The 17,388-nt window shown below is 37.6% G+C and overlaps 1 protein-coding gene and 1 pseudogene across 1 annotated transcript in view; both read right to left on the reverse strand.

Moving 5' to 3' along the window:
• The window catches only part of BANK1 (B cell scaffold protein with ankyrin repeats 1), a 270,561-nt gene that overhangs the window by 203,996 nt on the left and 49,177 nt on the right, over window positions 1-17,388 (reverse strand). The window contains 2 exon segments of the mRNA XM_021680373.2: window positions 6,361-6,499; window positions 15,756-15,910. Coding sequence (XP_021536048.2) covers window positions 6,361-6,499; window positions 15,756-15,910 — 294 coding nt within the window.
• On the reverse strand, window positions 5,216-5,375 carry LOC123324115 (annotated as a pseudogene).

Raw genomic sequence — 17,388 nt, forward strand, 5'->3', positions numbered from 1 at the left:
CCCTTTATCACATGGTAAATCTTCATGAACCCACCTAGTGTTTCCATGGGAACTGAAATCAATATGGTTTTCTTTTGATTAGAACATTATTATTAAGTAAATATTGGTGGCTTCAAAACCTTGGTCTTGCCTAAAAATTGATACCAATTTAATATATATTAAAACTGCCCTCTTCAATTATGATATTTAGAAAAATTTCTTATCAATTGTTGTTATTTTTCTATGCAGGTTAAGCATAATATTTGGCACATCCTAAAGTATTTTTCATGCTCTTTTAATGAAATATGAAATTATAATTTACATTATCCGGAACAGTTTCTTAATTAATAAAGAGATTCTATATCTTTGTGGATATTTTTACATTCCTTTCAACTCTTAATTGGTTGTCCCCCTGCTGTGTAAAGTATTTTTCTGGCTGAGCTACACGTAACAGAGGAATACCTTCTTCCTTCTGAGTAAACATTAGTTGATATTTCTAGTTTAAAGACTCCACATGTATTTTTATAACTTTTGGCATAAGCTGAGACTACTGCAAGTTCCTGAGTAACTTCAAATTCCTTTAGCACAAGGCAGTTCCTGTCAGTGACAAACCTGTGGATACCATTAGAAAGGTGTGTTTTTTTAGAAAATGAAGTAATTATAAGTGTATGAATTTATTAAGCTGAGAGGAAAAAGAAGACAGAATTAGAGGATATTTTTCTCAAATAAAAAAAATCAGGTTAAGCCATGGAAGTGTCTGAGAAGGGAAAGATACCATTTAGAAAAAGAGCATCTTAAGATTTCTTCACTGGTTGGCATAATTGTACTTGAACATAATTTTGTTTTTTTCTGAATTGTTACCAAGTTAGAAACAAACATACATTTAAAAAGAATATTAATACGGCAAAGAGTTGGTTGGGTGGTGAAAAATCTGAGAGGTCTGAATGCTGTAAGTAGGTTTCAGAGTATGTGACATGCTGAGAGTATTATCACATACACACACACACACACACATGCACACACGCACAGACACTTAAAATGACTAAGAGAAACTATCCAAAGAAAGGAAGGAATAATAAGGAATAATAGTTGGTTTTATTTTTGTTTTTATTTTATTTTATTTATTTTATTATTATTTGGTTTTAAGAGGTACCATTTTCTAAAAGAGAATGTTAGTTGCCTATCCCAAAGTTTATTCTCTACCTTTTAGAAACAGAATCCTGATTTTATTTATTTATTTATTTTTGCTGGGCACATTGCTATCCAACTAAAAAGACTCGAATTTCTGTTCTTCCTTTCAGCTAGACATGACCTTGGGATTAGGTCCTGATTAATGTGATATCAGCAGATGAGTCTTACAGAAACCTTCTCAATTTAATGAGGCCTTCTTTATCCCAGTGTTGTGTTGATAAACTGACTCTCCAAAAAGAAAATCAAAAAGTTCTGATTTATAGTTTTTGCCAATTTCTGTGTTGTATATACTTCCACCATGGCTGATTTCAAGTAACCGAAGTCAATGGACTGAATTGTGTTCCATCCATCCTCCAATTCCTATGTTGAAGCCCTAACCCCCCAAGGTGACTGTATTTAGAGATAAGGCCTTTAATGAGATAATTAAAGTTAAATTGAAGTCATAGGGTAGGGCCCTTATCTAATAGGACTGGTATCCTTATAAGAAGAGAAAGAGACACCCCCAGTTCCATGCACTGAGAAAAAGCCACAGGAAGACAGAGCAAGAAGGTAGCCACCTACAAGCCAAGGAAAGAGGTCTTGCCAGAAACCAATTTTTTTGTCCCTTGATCTTAGGTTTCCAGCCTCCAGAAATGTGAGGAAAATAAATTTCTGTCGTTTAAGCCACCCAGCCTGTGGAATTTTGTTATGGCAGCCAAAGGAGACTAATACACACAGTAATATCACTGAATATGAAGTAGAGAAGAGATGCATAGAATTGACTTTTGCAATCCAATATGAGATGGTGCTGGAACACCAGTGCTTCATCAGGTTGTTCGAAAATTGGGAGTGATAGTAAGGGTCTTAGAAGCCATCTTACTCCATGATGATTATGGCTATACCCTAGGGATTATGGAATGGTTAGTAGAAATAAGTCTGCTCTGGGACAATATTGTGAAGCTGCCATACCAGCCCTCAATACCAGTCAGATTTAGTACATGAAGCTCTGGGTATGACCCAAGACAATATTTACAGAGAGCAAACCCCATTTTGAGTAACACGGCTGATTAAATCATGAGCCAGATGATCAGAAATCAAATCACATGAACAATTTTTCGACACCAGAAAGAGACTGGAAGGATGGAGGCCATCTTTTAAACTTGATACATCCATAATAGGGAAGGATCCCTGGTATGTTTCCACTTTAGTTTTAGATCCCTCCATCTTAACTTGGTATTCAAAGAAGTACAGAAAAAATTTTTTAGAGACTTAAATCTGTATAGACTCTTCCTAGTGTGGGATACTAATTGAGATCTTTCCTCGCCCTGGAAATCACCAATGAGTTCAGGGATTATATATGAGATAGCGTGGAATTAGGAGTTCTGTTGAACATGATTCCTCAAGGGTGAAGGGGGATGAACAAATTTGGTGGCTTTCATATCAAGAGATATAAACAGAGGACTGGGAGAAAAGAGGGCGTAATATGAGGAGTATAATACTTAGAGAGAAAGATGATCCCCCCAATTTTTAAATGGTTTATCATACCCTATCCAGAAGCTGAGGGTGAGGTATTCCAGAAAAGCCACTCCTTATGTTTAAAGGAATTGCTAGAGGGAGAGATTAACACTTTATTCCTCAGCTGGATATGTTTAAGTGTTGTCTTGTAACTTATCTCCCTTATCTCCAAATGTCTATAAATATTTGAAATGTAATTAGAGAAGTTATTTTATCAACAAAGAAGTTGAGACATGATTGGGACTTGTCTAAAGTTACCCAGTAAATGGCTCAAAACACAATAAAAACAATGCTTTTGGCGACTAGTTAATTGTTTCTTTGGCTACACTAAAGATTCTGGACAAATCATTAGCCTTTAAAGAGCATGCTGGACACTCTCTTATTCCATAATTGGTGTAGAGAAAAAGGAACTCTATTGTACTGTGCTGTTCAGTGCTGTTCAACGAAACTTTCCAAGAGGATGGATATGTTCTAACGAAGCACTTGAAATATGGTTAGTGCAACTGAGGGAATTAATTTTAAATTTCATTTAATTATAATAAAGTTTAAGTAACTAATGGTGGCTAGTGGTCAACATATTGGTCAGCGTAGCTACAAAGCATAGTTCTCCACCTATGGTTTGTGACCCACTAACACAACATGGTATCAGTTTTAGTTGGTTTTGACTAGCACTGAAGAAAATGAAAAGAAATAGAATTTCTATCTCTCTATTTATATTACCCATATGTTCTTGCATGTTGTTCACTTTTACATTACAGTGCTTAACATATTAATCATAGTTATTTAAAATTCTCTGTATGATAATTCCAACATCTGTGTCATACCTAATTCTGGCCTGATATTTGCCTTATTTCTTTAGACTATGTTTTTTCTTGCTGTTTGGCATGTTTTGTAATTTTTTGTTGAAAACCAGACATGTTGTGTCGGGTGTAAGAACTGAAGTAGGTAGGCACGTAGTGAGAAAATTTGTAGTAATCTGGCTGAGAGGTGGGCCATATTTCATGTCTTCTATAGCTGTAGGTGCCAGAGGCTTCAAATTCCTCTATTATCCTTGTTGTCTTTCCTTTTGACCTTCTGTTTCCCTTACTACTCTTCCTCAGAAAGATTCTGCATCTTGCAGTATTTCCAATGTAACCTTCTGCCATTATACTGAGTCCCTTTTGTTGTGGTGGTCAGGTTGGGGCGGGGGAAAGCATTCTAATCTTGTGATTAAATCTTGGTCTTCAAGTGGGCTGGTATCTCTAGGCTGTCACATTCACAAGTGTTTCTCCTGTGACATCGCTTTCCTCCCAACCTTAAGTGAGACAGAAAAGCTAAAGGGGGCTACAATGGGATAGATGCCCTTCCCCAGCTGGGATAAGGCATTCTTAAAGTGGTTTCCCCTGGAGAGTAAGCTACTGCTATGGAGATTATATGGGGAGTATTTCACCATGATTATTCTTCCTCTAACCCTGGCAGAGCCTCTAGAAGATCTTCCTCAGATCTTCACTATGTGAACCTGGTAGGGTTCCTGGAGGTGAATCCCACAAAATTATGGATGCTGTCAGGGGTTTCTTACTCTTGAGCTAGTCCACACCCCAGCAATTCATCAAAATTACCATTTAAGTGTGCCTACCACTTTATGGCTCCAGTGACTTCTGCTCCAGCCAAGCAGATCTTGGACATCACTCTCTTGATTTATTTTCCTCTCAAGATTTTGGGATGGTGGTTTGCCCTGCAACCTTAGTTCTCTGAAGAGTTCAAGAAGTCATTGATTTTTCAGTTTGTTTAGTTTTTTCTTGTTGTAGGAATAGGAGTGACAACTTCCAAGTTCTTCACATATCAAGGCTAAAACTGTTACTCTAATGACTACCTTTGCTTTAATTATATATTTCTGAGTATGTACTGAGTTATGATGTAAAATGAAGTTCTTGCTAGGGTTAAAAAAATGTTAACAAACAGTAGCATGAGGCAGAAAAAATAAGACTCTGGGGCCATTTCTGCTGAGGCATGTCCCATCCATTTTCCCATACACATTCATGGAACCGTCCTATATACTGTTACATTTGGTAAGAAAATTTCTCATTAATTTCCAGAACATACTAATTGAAAATAAGAGTTGGAGAGGTTAAATAGCATAACTGGTAAAGAGTGGTTTATTTGTTTTTTACTACAAATTTGCTGTTCAACCACATAGACAGTATATGGCTTGGCCAATATTCTGGCCATACCATACAAGATATGTATATCTTGAAAGGTGTAGACTATTAGTTTTCTGCTTTTCTGAAAAACATTTGCATTTTGACATAATTTGTTCTTTGTATTGCTCTTAGCTACTAGGTAAACTGAACATATAATCTTAATGCAAATAATTTTATTTGACACTTTGATTTGCTATTTGGGAAATATTATCTAAGTACTTATAAATTTGCAATATTGATTTTTCTGTAGCAATTTTAGTCTAACTAGATTTAGTTTAAACTTGAAAACTAATTAGTTAGAAATTAATGTTCATTAAATCATTTTAAAATGTGGCATAAATAGGGGGCTTTGGAAGAGAAAGAAAAGAGACAAAGTTCTTTCTCATCTCACTTCTACATATCTTTGTCCATGACAGGGACCAGTATCTGAAATGTTTATAAATGTTTGGTGTACAGTCCTTCCTTTTCTATTAGCTATAATCACGCCTCGGATAAACCTCATTGGCTACGATACTGCCACTGCGCAAAGCTCCTTCCTTTTCTATAATTCAACTCTGGACTAACTTGTGTAAGGAAATCCATAGAGGAGATGCATACTTTTCATAACACAATAGAATTGTTTGTAAGTGTTCCATAAAAGGGCTTCATAATAGCTACATTCCAAGAGAAAAAAAAAGTTCAGGATGCATTTGACATAGTATTTAATTTTAAATGTTTTTACTACATTTCTAGATTCATAATAAGATTGTGTACTTTTTATTGTAAAATATTTTATAAATTTCACATTTGTCAACTTTTATAAGGTAATTTTATTCTTGATTGTAAAATGATATCATAAATTCAAAAACCAAGTAGTCTTACATTTATATCAAAACATCAGAAATTAACATAGTAGATTTGATTTTAAATACAATTCTTGTGTCAGGTGTGGCTATTCCATCTAGAATTTTAAATCTGATACAATTTATAATGCTGCAAACAAAGGTGGATAATAAAATGGTTAACCTCATAAATTAAATAAGGAAAAGAGGGAAGATTGTACATAGAAATGGTACCATGATGATAAATAGTGAAAAAGAATCATGCTTTCAAAGAATCCAAAAATATATTCACAGGCATGGCAAAAAAAAAAAAAAAAAAAAAGGAAAGGAAAGAGGTCATGAATGAAAGTCCAAATGTTCATTAATCCTATTACAATAAAGCAAATAGTTTTAGTTCCATATTGAATTACCGACATATATTAAAGTGCTCTCTGTTGATGTATTTAAAACGATGTGATATTGCGGGTGGTCATTTCACCACATGGTGCACAAGCTAATTTCTCATAAATTACACTTTCATGCTTTTGAGAATCCAGATTACTAACAACCACCTCGGGCATGTGAAAGCTACACACAGGAAGCACCTGCAGAACAATATTAGTTTCTGGAAGGAAGTGAAACTATCTATCATAAATTTATTGAAAGAAACTCAGGATGATGTTTTATATTTATTAATGCATAAAAAAGTTTCTTACCTAAAGCTTTCATCCACCAGACTGTCTTATTCCAACGGGTTGGCTGTGTCCTAACACATTTACTATTTGATGTAAATTCAACCTCCACAGTATCACCAATGACTTCATCTCTCAAAATAATAAATATTTCACCAGGATTCTATAAGATAAAAAATATTACCCAATTAGGGCCTTGAAAAAGTTTACATTAACCAAAAAACACATTATATTTATTAATGACAAAGTTTGCACATGATAATTATGTCTTCCACCATGTCCATATTTTCAACTATGTTCAGAAATAAAATACATAGATGTGATTCTCACTACATTTCAACTTTATCAACTTTGTGTCTGTTTTTTTCTCCAACCCCATCTTTGGCAACTGAAAAAACAGTGAGGACACAGTTGTTCCCTTTTCCTCTTGATTCGTCCCTGTTTGTGAGGCTCCCTATCTCAGGGTAATGAGCATCACTTCACAGATCTCCAGGAAGCTGTAATTTGCAACCAAATCCTTTTTTTCCCCAAATCCTTTTCCTTCACCTAGAACTTGGTACATTTATCTATAAATGAGAGGGATGAATAAGTTTAGCTCTAAGATCTCTTAATATTTTAAATATGAGCTTTAATGTCCAATGTTTTAAATGTCCAATAGTTTTAAATCTTACCTAATAGAGATTCTCTCTTTATTTGTGATGAGTATCTGTGAAGGTTACTGAGTTGACTAAAGGTTATAAATCTAAAAGTTTTAAGATTTTATTGAGGTAGAAAAGCTAAATCTATGTACATAAGGCAAAAAAGGGTTATTGAAAACTCTTTTGGAAAAAAAAATCTAGAAAAAATAATTAGGCATAAAAAGATTGACATTAAGGGGGAGGAGCAAAGTGGTGGAGGAGGAGGAGACCTGGATTTCATCTGGTCTCAGGAATTCAGCTGGATAGGGACCAAACCATTCTGTACACCTACGAACTCAACAGGAGATCAAAGAAAAGAAGAGCAACAACTCTCTGAACAGAAAAGTGACCACCTTTTGGAAGGTAGAAGGACAAGTGAATCCGAGGCGATATTCGGGAAGATAGACGGCGGGGGAGGGGGCCTCCATCAGCCGCTTCTGGCAAGTGATAAGAGTAGCAGAGCAGAAAATCAGAACTTTTAGAAGTCGGCTCTGCTGAGGGACGTCACTCTGGTGGCTAAGCGGGGGGTGGAAACCTAGCTGGGACAGTGTGGTCTCAGGACCCTCGGGGTCACAGAAAGACCGGGGGTGCCTGAGTGCGGCAGAGCTCCCAGGTATCAGAGCAGGGAAGTCGGCTGCAGAGTCGGAGCCGAGGCGCGGGCTCCCAGCTCTGGGTTGCCATAAACCGTGATCCGCGGCACAGTCGGGCCACTGCTCCTCCAGCAGGGACCCAACAAGCAGCAGATCTGGGGAGACTCCCCTTCCTCCCCAGGGAGGAGCAGTGCGGGAGTGCACCGCAGGGATCTGCTGGGTTTGGAGACTCCACACGGGGTCGGGTGCCAGAGAGAAATGCTCGGTCACAGACCGGGTGAGCACGGAGTGTGGCTGGAGATGGGGAGACGGGAATGATTGACTGCTTTTCTTTGGGGTCTCACTGAGGAGCGGGCCCCGAGTTCTCGGCTCCTCCGGGGCGGAGACTGGGAGGCTGCCATTCTCACTCTCGTCCTCCAAAGCTGTAGGGAAAGCTTGCAGGGAACAAAAGCTCCCGAGAGCAAACCCGGGCAGATTACTTAGCCTGGACCGGGCAAGGGTGGGGCAATTCCGCCTCTGGCAAAGACATTCAGGAACCAGGGCAACAGGCCCCTCCCCCAGAAGATCAGCGAGAACAGCCTGCCAAGACCAAGTTTACCCATCAATGAGAATGGCAGAACTCCAGCGCTAGGGGAATACTGCACAAAGAGTCCATGGCTTTTTTTCCATGATTCTTTAGTCTTTCAAAGTTAATTTTTTTAAACTGTCTTTTTTATTTTATTTTTTTGGATTTTTCTTTTTCTCAACCAACATCTTAATCAACCCCTTTTAAAAAAAATCTCTTATTTTTCATTTTTAGAGTCATATTCTATCCCTTCACAGTAGTTACCCTTATTTTTGGTATATATATATAAGTTGTTCTCTCTGTAAAATTTTGTGATAGTTTCTTCTAACAGATCAAAATATACCCTAAATCTCTAGTGTATGGCTTTGTTCTAGTCTCCTACCTGATCACATTCTCTCCTCCCCCTTTTTTTTTAAATCTTCTTTCTTTTTTCAACCAACTTCTTATCAATTCCTTTTATAAAATCTTTTATAATTTTCATCTTTACAGTCATATTCCAACCCTTCATCGTATTAACCCTTATTTTTGTACATATATAAGTTTTTCTTTCTTTAAAATTTTGGGAGGCACTTTTTTCTAACAGACCAAAATACGCCCCAAATCTAGTGTGTGGCACTGATTTATGCACCAGCCTGATCATATTTGATCATATTCTGTTTTTTTTTTGTTTTGTTTTGTTTTTGTTTGTTTTTATCTTTATCTTTTTGTTGTTGTTGTTCTTTTTTCTTTCTTTCCCTTTCTTTTCCACTGGTTTCAGATCTTTTCTGTTTTGTTTAGTGTATATTTTCTGGGGACGTTGTTACCCTGTTAGCATTTTGTTCTCTCATTCATCTTTTCTCCTCTGGACAAAATGACAAGATGGAAAAAAATCAACTCAACAAAAAGAACAGAGGCAGTACTGACTGCCAGGGACCTAATCAATATGGACATTAGTAAGATGTCGGAACTAGAGTTCAGAATGATGATTTTAAAGATACTAGCTGGGCTTGAAAAAAGCATGGAAGTTATTGGAGAAACCTTTCTGGAGAAATAAAAGAACTAAAGAACTAAAATCTAACCAAGTCGAAATCAAAAAGGCCTTGCCGTTTCTTTCCCCATGCCTCACCAAGGCACTGCTTCATGTGACCCCTGAGGTCAGGAATGTGAGCCCCTCCTGTTCCTCACATCTGCCACTTCCTCTTCACAGGACCTCATGTTTAGCTTAGTTTCCTTAGTTCCTTTGTTGCTCACATCTGTCACTTTAATGCAAATATTTAATGACTTCCCATTGACTTTTGCCCAGATCCCCAAGATCCTCTGCTTCAAAGTTCTTCAGAGCTCTCTTTCATAGGTACACCATGTCTTGTCTAACTTTGACCTCTCCCCTCCCAAAGTTAGTAAGCTTAAGAAACCTCTCCCAATGGTTTTTCTTTTTTTAATTTTTTAATTTTTTATTTTTTTATTTTTATTTTTTAAAGATTTTATTTATTTTTTAGAGAGCGAGCGAGAGAGAAACAGCATGAGAGGGGAGAGGGTCAGAGGGAGAAGCAGGCTCCCCGCTGAGCCGGGAGCCCGATGCGGGGCTCGATCCCAGGACCCTGGGATCATGACCTGAGCCGAAGGCAGACGCTTAACCATCTGAGCCACCCAGGCGCCCATCTCCCAATGTTTTATTCACCCAGCTAACTCCTTCTCATTCATGAATGCTCACACAGGCTATTTCTTGTGCATCAGATTCTCTCCTTAATAGAGGGCAGGACTCTACCTTTCAACCATTTCCAAAGAACAGTTTTCAACAAAAGACCATCATACTGACCATCCTAAATGAAGCACTCACATCTTCATTTGTACCCAGGGCCAGCTTCATGGCATACAACTTGTGCAGTTGCAGAGGCCCTGCACTAAGAAGGCCCTGCACTTGGTTTAACGTTCTGCTGTCACTCTCTTAAAGTGCTTACTAATTTGAACAAGGGCCCCTACATTTTCACTTTGCACCAGGCCTGTTTGTACCTAATGTTGGTGTACCATTTAGTTCCTACTCTCCCTCCATTTCCTCACACTTATCCTCTCCATCAAGGTCTGACTCAGGTTTCACAAGCTCCATAAATCCTCCCTACAACTTTAGCCCACAATAACTTCCAAAGGAATCATGGAGCATTTCATACCCATTCTCCTCATTTGACCTTTTCTGAAAGTCATGCCCTCTGCTCTTAATTAGTTTTTCGTGTCTATGTCTTGGCTTCCCAGCTAGATTTTCCACATCCTGAAGTATTTTTATATTTTCATATCATTGTGGCATCTTGCAAGAATTATGTACGTAGGAGACAATCTGTACATATTTTTAAAATTAAGATGGAGTCTGTTAGAATATGACATTTTGAAACTGAACATGCCCAACTCTACTTCTTACAGCCCTTAGGACTCACCACTTCATCTGTTTCCTGCATCTCCAAGGAGGAAGCGGCCTGCTCTAGGAGGGAAGGCCTGCACTGTCCAGCCTTGTCCTTAACTATTATGCACATCTTAATTAAAAATACAATTATATGGGAACATTTAATTAAATAGAGAAAGTACTATGGCACTCAAGTGATCGTAAATTTGGTTTTATCAGTTACGAAGCTATTTTGCTCTCATTCTTTCTGACTCATCTGTTTATCCCTTATTTGGTTCTGAACATTCACAGCCAGAAAGAATTCTGATAATCATCACTTCCAAAGTCTAAAGTTTTGTGGCATTGGTCACAATCCTTGAGTCCTAAACAAAAGGACTAGAACTTGGTCTATGATATAACATATAGATGGTGAAGTTTCTGGTTCTTTAGGTTTCAAGGATGTATTACACACAGGCAACAAAGGATTTTTATCCCAGTGGATCATTATGACTTTTGTACACAGACCAATGGCTCTTTTCATGTGTTCATGACTACTTTAATAGGCACTAGTTAACAAGCAGAGTTGCATGCGCTTTATTAAGCCAGGATTGTACAGGTTCCTACAGCTGACCTCTATCTGACCCATGACAGCACAGCGAGGATTAGGTTATGCAGTAGTTCTAAATTTGGCTGTTAATTCTCACCTTCAGGATTACCTGAAAAGCTTTTAAAACTGCCAATGTCCAGGCCATCACCCAGACTGTTTATATCTGAATCTTTGGGGATAGGATTCAGGCATTATTTTTCTTAAACCTCACCTAATAGTCCCTACGTGCAGCTTAGTTTGAGAGCCACTTGGTTAAAGAGAAAAGATGTCTTTCGGTCACTGTAAAACCTTACAACCAACGGGGTAGGACTCACAACATAGACATTTTAGGCACTGATACACACAATAATCTTTTATTGCTTTTCCTGTATCTTTCAATGAAGGCACAGGATCAGATTTTAAATTAAGGTTGGTTACCAAGAACTAGTGTGAGATTTGGTATGAAAAATAAGTGGGCAGTGCTGTTAGCATCCGTATATTATTTTAAACTGTATCTGGGGCCAAGGAATGAATGGGTCGGAGGTACCCAAAGTCTTGTGGCTTTCCCATGGGTCCTTAGAATCATACCGCTGCATATAGTCTAAGGGTTTCTTCTAGATTTGTTGACTACATAATCAGGTCTGCACTATGGATTTGGAGACTCACATTACAGTTGTAGCTACAGAAGTATGTCAAGGAACAGGTCAAATAAAACAAAGATCTTTTGTAGGGAATATGCATGTCCTAGGATTTAGATACAAAGACAAGTCAATGAAATTAATATATAATAATATAATAACATATTATATTAATATAATTAATATAGATCCAAATGTTGATAAAGCCACTTAAAAGGCCTTGCAAATTATACTATAACTTTAAGAATTAAATTTGCTCAAGAAGTGAACAAGTGACTGGACTGGTTTTAAAACCGTTTCAGTCTTATCAGAAAAGCAGCAGTGGGACAATAACATAAAAATAAAGAAATATCAGTTAATCATACTCAGGGAAGTAAGAGATTCTGGGGGGGGGAGAGAAAAACTGAGATTGCAATAGACATATTTCTATCAAAAGGAAGGGAAAATGATAGATTGCAGGCCTGCCTATACAGATAAAACAAGATATACACTACATCAAAAACTAATGATGTAATGTATGGTGATTAACATAACATAATAAAAAAAACCCAACAAGATAAAGAAAAGAAGCTCATTCCTAACTGCTTCTTAGGATGGTGCTCTTGAAGAGGAAATAGTGAAGCCATTCCTGCACCTGTGACCAGGGTTGCAGAAAAAACATACGAGGCACAAGGCATCAGAGAGCAACCTACAATACTTCCAACAGGGCCCACTGAGGAAAACATTTAGAGGTTCCCTCTTAAAGCTCCAGGTAAAATCCATAAAAAAGAGCGACTAGATTCACTGCTTATAGATTGTGCAGTCCTAACAAGTGATTCTAGAACAACCGGGTGGATTGCAGAGAAGCCTCTGAAGGGGGGTGCTGAATTCTTGATGCCATTATTAGGTGAGTTGAAGGTAACTTATTACTGTAAGGGCCATAAATATATCTCCTATCCTCGGAGACACAATTTAACCTTGGTACTATTGACATTTTTTGGAAGAAGTCATTGTTGTGGAGACTACCCTAGTATTATAGGATGTTTATCAGTATCTGTAACTTCTACCCACTAGATGCCAGTAGCAATCTCCCAGTTATGACAACCAAAACTGTCTGGAGGCTTTGCCAAAAACCTTCTGGGGAGAGGGGCAAAATCACTCCCAGATGAGAACTACTGCTCTGAGGGAATTTGCCCAAGGAATTAATGAAGTTAGGACTTTGTAGTAATACACAGCACAGGAAAGAAAAGCTGGTAAATAGAGCAGGACCAGTTCTGGTTTAGATGTCTTCCAGTGGAAAAATGCCTCCCAGGTGGATTTCTCATTAGGGACATAAAGTTGGATAAGACTCATTTATACAATGAATGTGTTTGGCAGGCCTAGAACTTGTTGACTTCCTACCTCTCACGATCAATTACCATGCAAGAAAAAATCAAGAGGAATATGCTAGAAAAACAAATGTGTTGGCTCATAATAAAAAAAAAATTAAAAACACTAAAATATAGCAAAGAATGCTAATCCTAGAAAAGGTAATAGAAGAGGCCAAATTGAGTAGCAGATTTAAGCTGTTAAGACTTATCCAGGTATTTTTCAAAAAGACAGGGAATAACCTACATAAAAAGAACACTGGAGGAATATCTTCACTAGCACATGAAAAACAATGTTGAAGAAAATATATATCCTGCTGTTTTTAAAGTGGCACAAGATTTTCAAGGCCTATGAAATCCAAAATCCAAGGGAAGGAACAATGCTGGGAAAGATTAATAGGCAGAAGGATCAATACGTCCATGCTCCTGGGTCAAAAGCAGTAGCAACATCGCCTGCTGCCCCAGGTAATGTTGATTCTCCAGAACAGATAAGGGAACAGGGAGGGAACTTCTCTAAGAGGCAGGTCCAGACCCAAGCAATTTCACAGCAAGAGGCTGCCGCAGGAGAGACCTTAACTCCCCCTTAATCAGAGAGAATGAAGGTCATGTCATTATACAAAACTCCTACCCAGCTCAGCGCTGGCATGCTGGAAACACAAAACTGTAAGGGAACTCACTAGATTTCGAAGGTGCTGGGTGTGAAAGAGGCATGTGTCAACTAAGACCTGGTGACTAGCAATGTTAGTATGCTAAATGTCTAGATTTTGTAAGACGGTGGCGAAGTCTCAAGTCTCACTTAGTGGGAGAGGGGGCCCTGTTCTTCAGTGATCTCTACTTACCCACTAATTGGAAGATGTCTCAGAAATGAGTAAGCTTGAGGTTGTGCTTTCAGACAACTGGCATAGACTGAAAGTTATCCTGGCAAATCTCAAACACCATTTTCACTCATTTGGATACAAATGATCTTTCCTTTGGTGCTTGGCCATTGTTACATGGACTCAGATTGCACTAAGATCTAGGTTCTAAGAACACAAGATTTTGGCTGGGATAACTATCTTTCATCCAGAGATCAGTTTATTTTGAATTTTTTAGTGCATTTGGCTGGCACTTAAATAATCTTGTATGACCTTCCAACTCTTAGGATTCCTTAAAAAGTGGGATACCAAAGAGAGATGTGAAATTGAAATAATTTCACTTCCAAGGGTCTGAAAGAATTGTATCCATGTCAATAAAAGATAGCCCATGATTCTGCCATTAAAAGAATCCTGATCCTACCCAACCATCTGAGTCAGCTTGGAGGGTAGTGGGGTTTAATTTTTACATTTCAATTCCTCTGCAAATTTAATAGTGGGGGAAGGTTTTATATTCTTCAAAATTTACTGTTGTAGTTTTTGTTCAGAGCAGCTATTTAGACTCATTGCAGAGTTCTTGGTGAGTAATGTTTAGTTCCAGAGGGTTTTTTTTTCTTCTTTGTGTTGATTTCACCTATTTGAAAATAATTTTCATTTCCTGTTGATTACAGTTTTTTTCTATTTATTTCTGTCTCTTCCATTGTTTCTGACTCAATAGGAGCTACCAGTTCTGATTGTTTAGCCTGCCCTTCCTCACGCTCCCGAGGCCTTGAAGTGAGTTGTAATTTTTCTTTGCCTGGTCACCTGTGTCGGTCCTCTGAATCCGGAATAGTTTAGTTTCTTGGAGTCTCTAAGGTAGTGTCAAAGAAGTTCTTGTCTCTCTGGAATTGATAGCATAATAGCTTAAAACAATGAGTCTTCTGCTTAGGGATGGGGTCTGAGGATGAAGGAATTACATTTTGCCCAACTGCACAGGACTGCTAGTACTAGCAAGAACAGGAGATTCTTTTCCCAAAGACAGCTACTAGCAAACAGACAAATGCAGCCCCTGTCACCCAGTGGCATAAATCCACTGGCTTCTCCCAGAAGGACCCTTTCATGCAACTTCCAAGGCTCTCCCGTTCTCCTGTATCTTTGGCATGTTCCACTGAAGGACACCACAGACACTGAGGACCAGCATCTTTCTATTGTCTGGAGATTATGTAGACCCAGTTTCGGGTCAAGCTCTACCAGTATGTTTATTTTAGTAGTTCATTCCAAGGATGACTTAGGAGGAAGACATGTACTCATATAGTTACCTCAGAAATCCACACTCCATCCCCTGCTACATTATCCTTTTATTCCTGAAAGGACCACCTCATCTAGGTGGTCCTTTAATACATGATTTCCACTTAATAATGTAGGCCTTTAATACATGATTCAGAATTGAAAAATCGGTGATCCTAGAATATAAGTATTCTCAAATCCTATTCAAGAATATGCTTCCATTTATAAAAATAAAATCCTTAATCTGGTTAATATGAATCCAACTTTTATTTTAAGTGGCTTGGTATATATAACAATTATATATCTTTTGGCAACATGTAAAATACCACTTGATAAAATTAGGCTTTCATATATTCTCCAATATTAAATTATTCAACAAATATTTATCAAATGCCTACTAATAGCCAGATATTGTTCTGGGTTCTGAGGACACAGCCATGAACAAAGTAAACAGAAGTGCCCAGCTATGTTAGAGCTTACATTCTAGTGAAATGCAATATTTATGAAAACAATAGAGCCAGCCACTTAAATAACAAGGTATCTTACTCACCTCACATGGAATTTCAGTAGGAAGCACCATTGCCAGGGGTATGGTGTCTCTTGAAGCTTTTGATAATTCTTCAATTTCCTTTCTCTTACTTATTTCCCCAGAATGTTCCACTCCTAGGTCTGTTGGAATATTGACCTCAAGGTAGTCGTCAGAATCTAGAGAGAAGTTCATGAATGTGAACTATATCATGATTATAACATAGCTAAGGTTATATTATTTCCACCATTGTTATAAAGATTAATTGCTAAATAATTAATTTAATTAATATACAGGACAACAGAATAGTTTAAGATAGCTGAATGTTAATAATTAAAATAATGTTTCACAATTTAACTAGTATTATAACCTTAGTGACTAAACTACACCAACTATATATGTTCATTTATTAGTTTAAGGTTTTCTCTCAAAAAAAATCTAACCACCATTTAACATTTTTCTTAATATTAAATTAGCAAACCTGAAAAAGATGAAACTATCTTTTCAATTACTGTAAATAGGAAAATTTATTTTATTTTTATTTATTTTTAAGATTTGTATTTATTTATTATTTGACAGAGAGAGACACAGCGAGAGAGGGAACACAAGCAGGGGCAGTGGGGGAGGGAGAAGCAGGCTTCCCGTGGAGCAGGGAGCCCGATGGGGGGCTGGATCCCAGGACTCTGGGATCATGACCTGAGCTGAAGGCCGACACTCAACCGACTGTTTGGTCATTTTTGTGATTTTGGCAATGTGATTTTGGCAAAACGCAGGCGCCCCATGGAAAATTTATTTTATTTTAAATCAGAATAATTATTTACTCCTTAAATATATTTCTAATTTTTAAAAACAAAAAGCACAACTGGGAAACATCACTAAATAAACTAGTATATCCATACAACACTGGTTTAATAGTGAAATATTAATGTTCATGCAAATGTTTATATGTTCTGTGAAAAGTACGTTTGTTCTATATCAGATAAGCTAGGTTTCTTTACAGCAGTATTACTAAGAACAGTGAAATATGCTAATGTGAGTTTTGAATCTCAAGGGGAAAGAATATTTGATTTCTTCTTGTTTTAACATTTAGTAACTTAGCATTTGTTCTCAAATGTTAAAACATTTTTCTCTATTGAAGAAAAAAACAGTTGTGTTAAGGGTGATGGATAACTGTTTTATTACTCAATGTTTCAAAGCTAAAGCATCTCATTAGGGTACAGATCAATGTGGCTGAAACCAAGTCTCTAGCAACTAGATCACATGTGTAAACTCTTAGGTCAATTCCAAAAGTATCCCTCAAATCCATAAAGAAGAGAACTGGAAAAAAGGAAAACAGCCCCTGACAGCTAGAAATTGCTCTGACCCTGTGTAAAAACCTTGGTGTTGCTGGGAGCTGGCCCAATGTTCTCCTAGTGAAAGCAACATCAGACACGGCCACCCTGTCACCATGATGGATCAAGTCAGAGATGAGAGATCACTTTGTAGTCATGTCTGAATCCAAGCAAAAACATGAACATTGCCAAAATCACAAAAATGACCAAACATCCCAAATCCTAGCTCCTGTCAGTAGCTATTACTTCTTTGCCAATTTCAGCCTTAGCCTCTTTTCATTTTGCTTGCCCTCTAGATAGGGTAAACTACTCCTCCCAGCTTGCCT

Source organism: Neomonachus schauinslandi, chromosome 2 (genome assembly GCF_002201575.2).
Source record: "Neomonachus schauinslandi chromosome 2, ASM220157v2, whole genome shotgun sequence".
NCBI classification, from domain to species: Eukaryota; Metazoa; Chordata; class Mammalia; order Carnivora; family Phocidae; genus Neomonachus; species Neomonachus schauinslandi.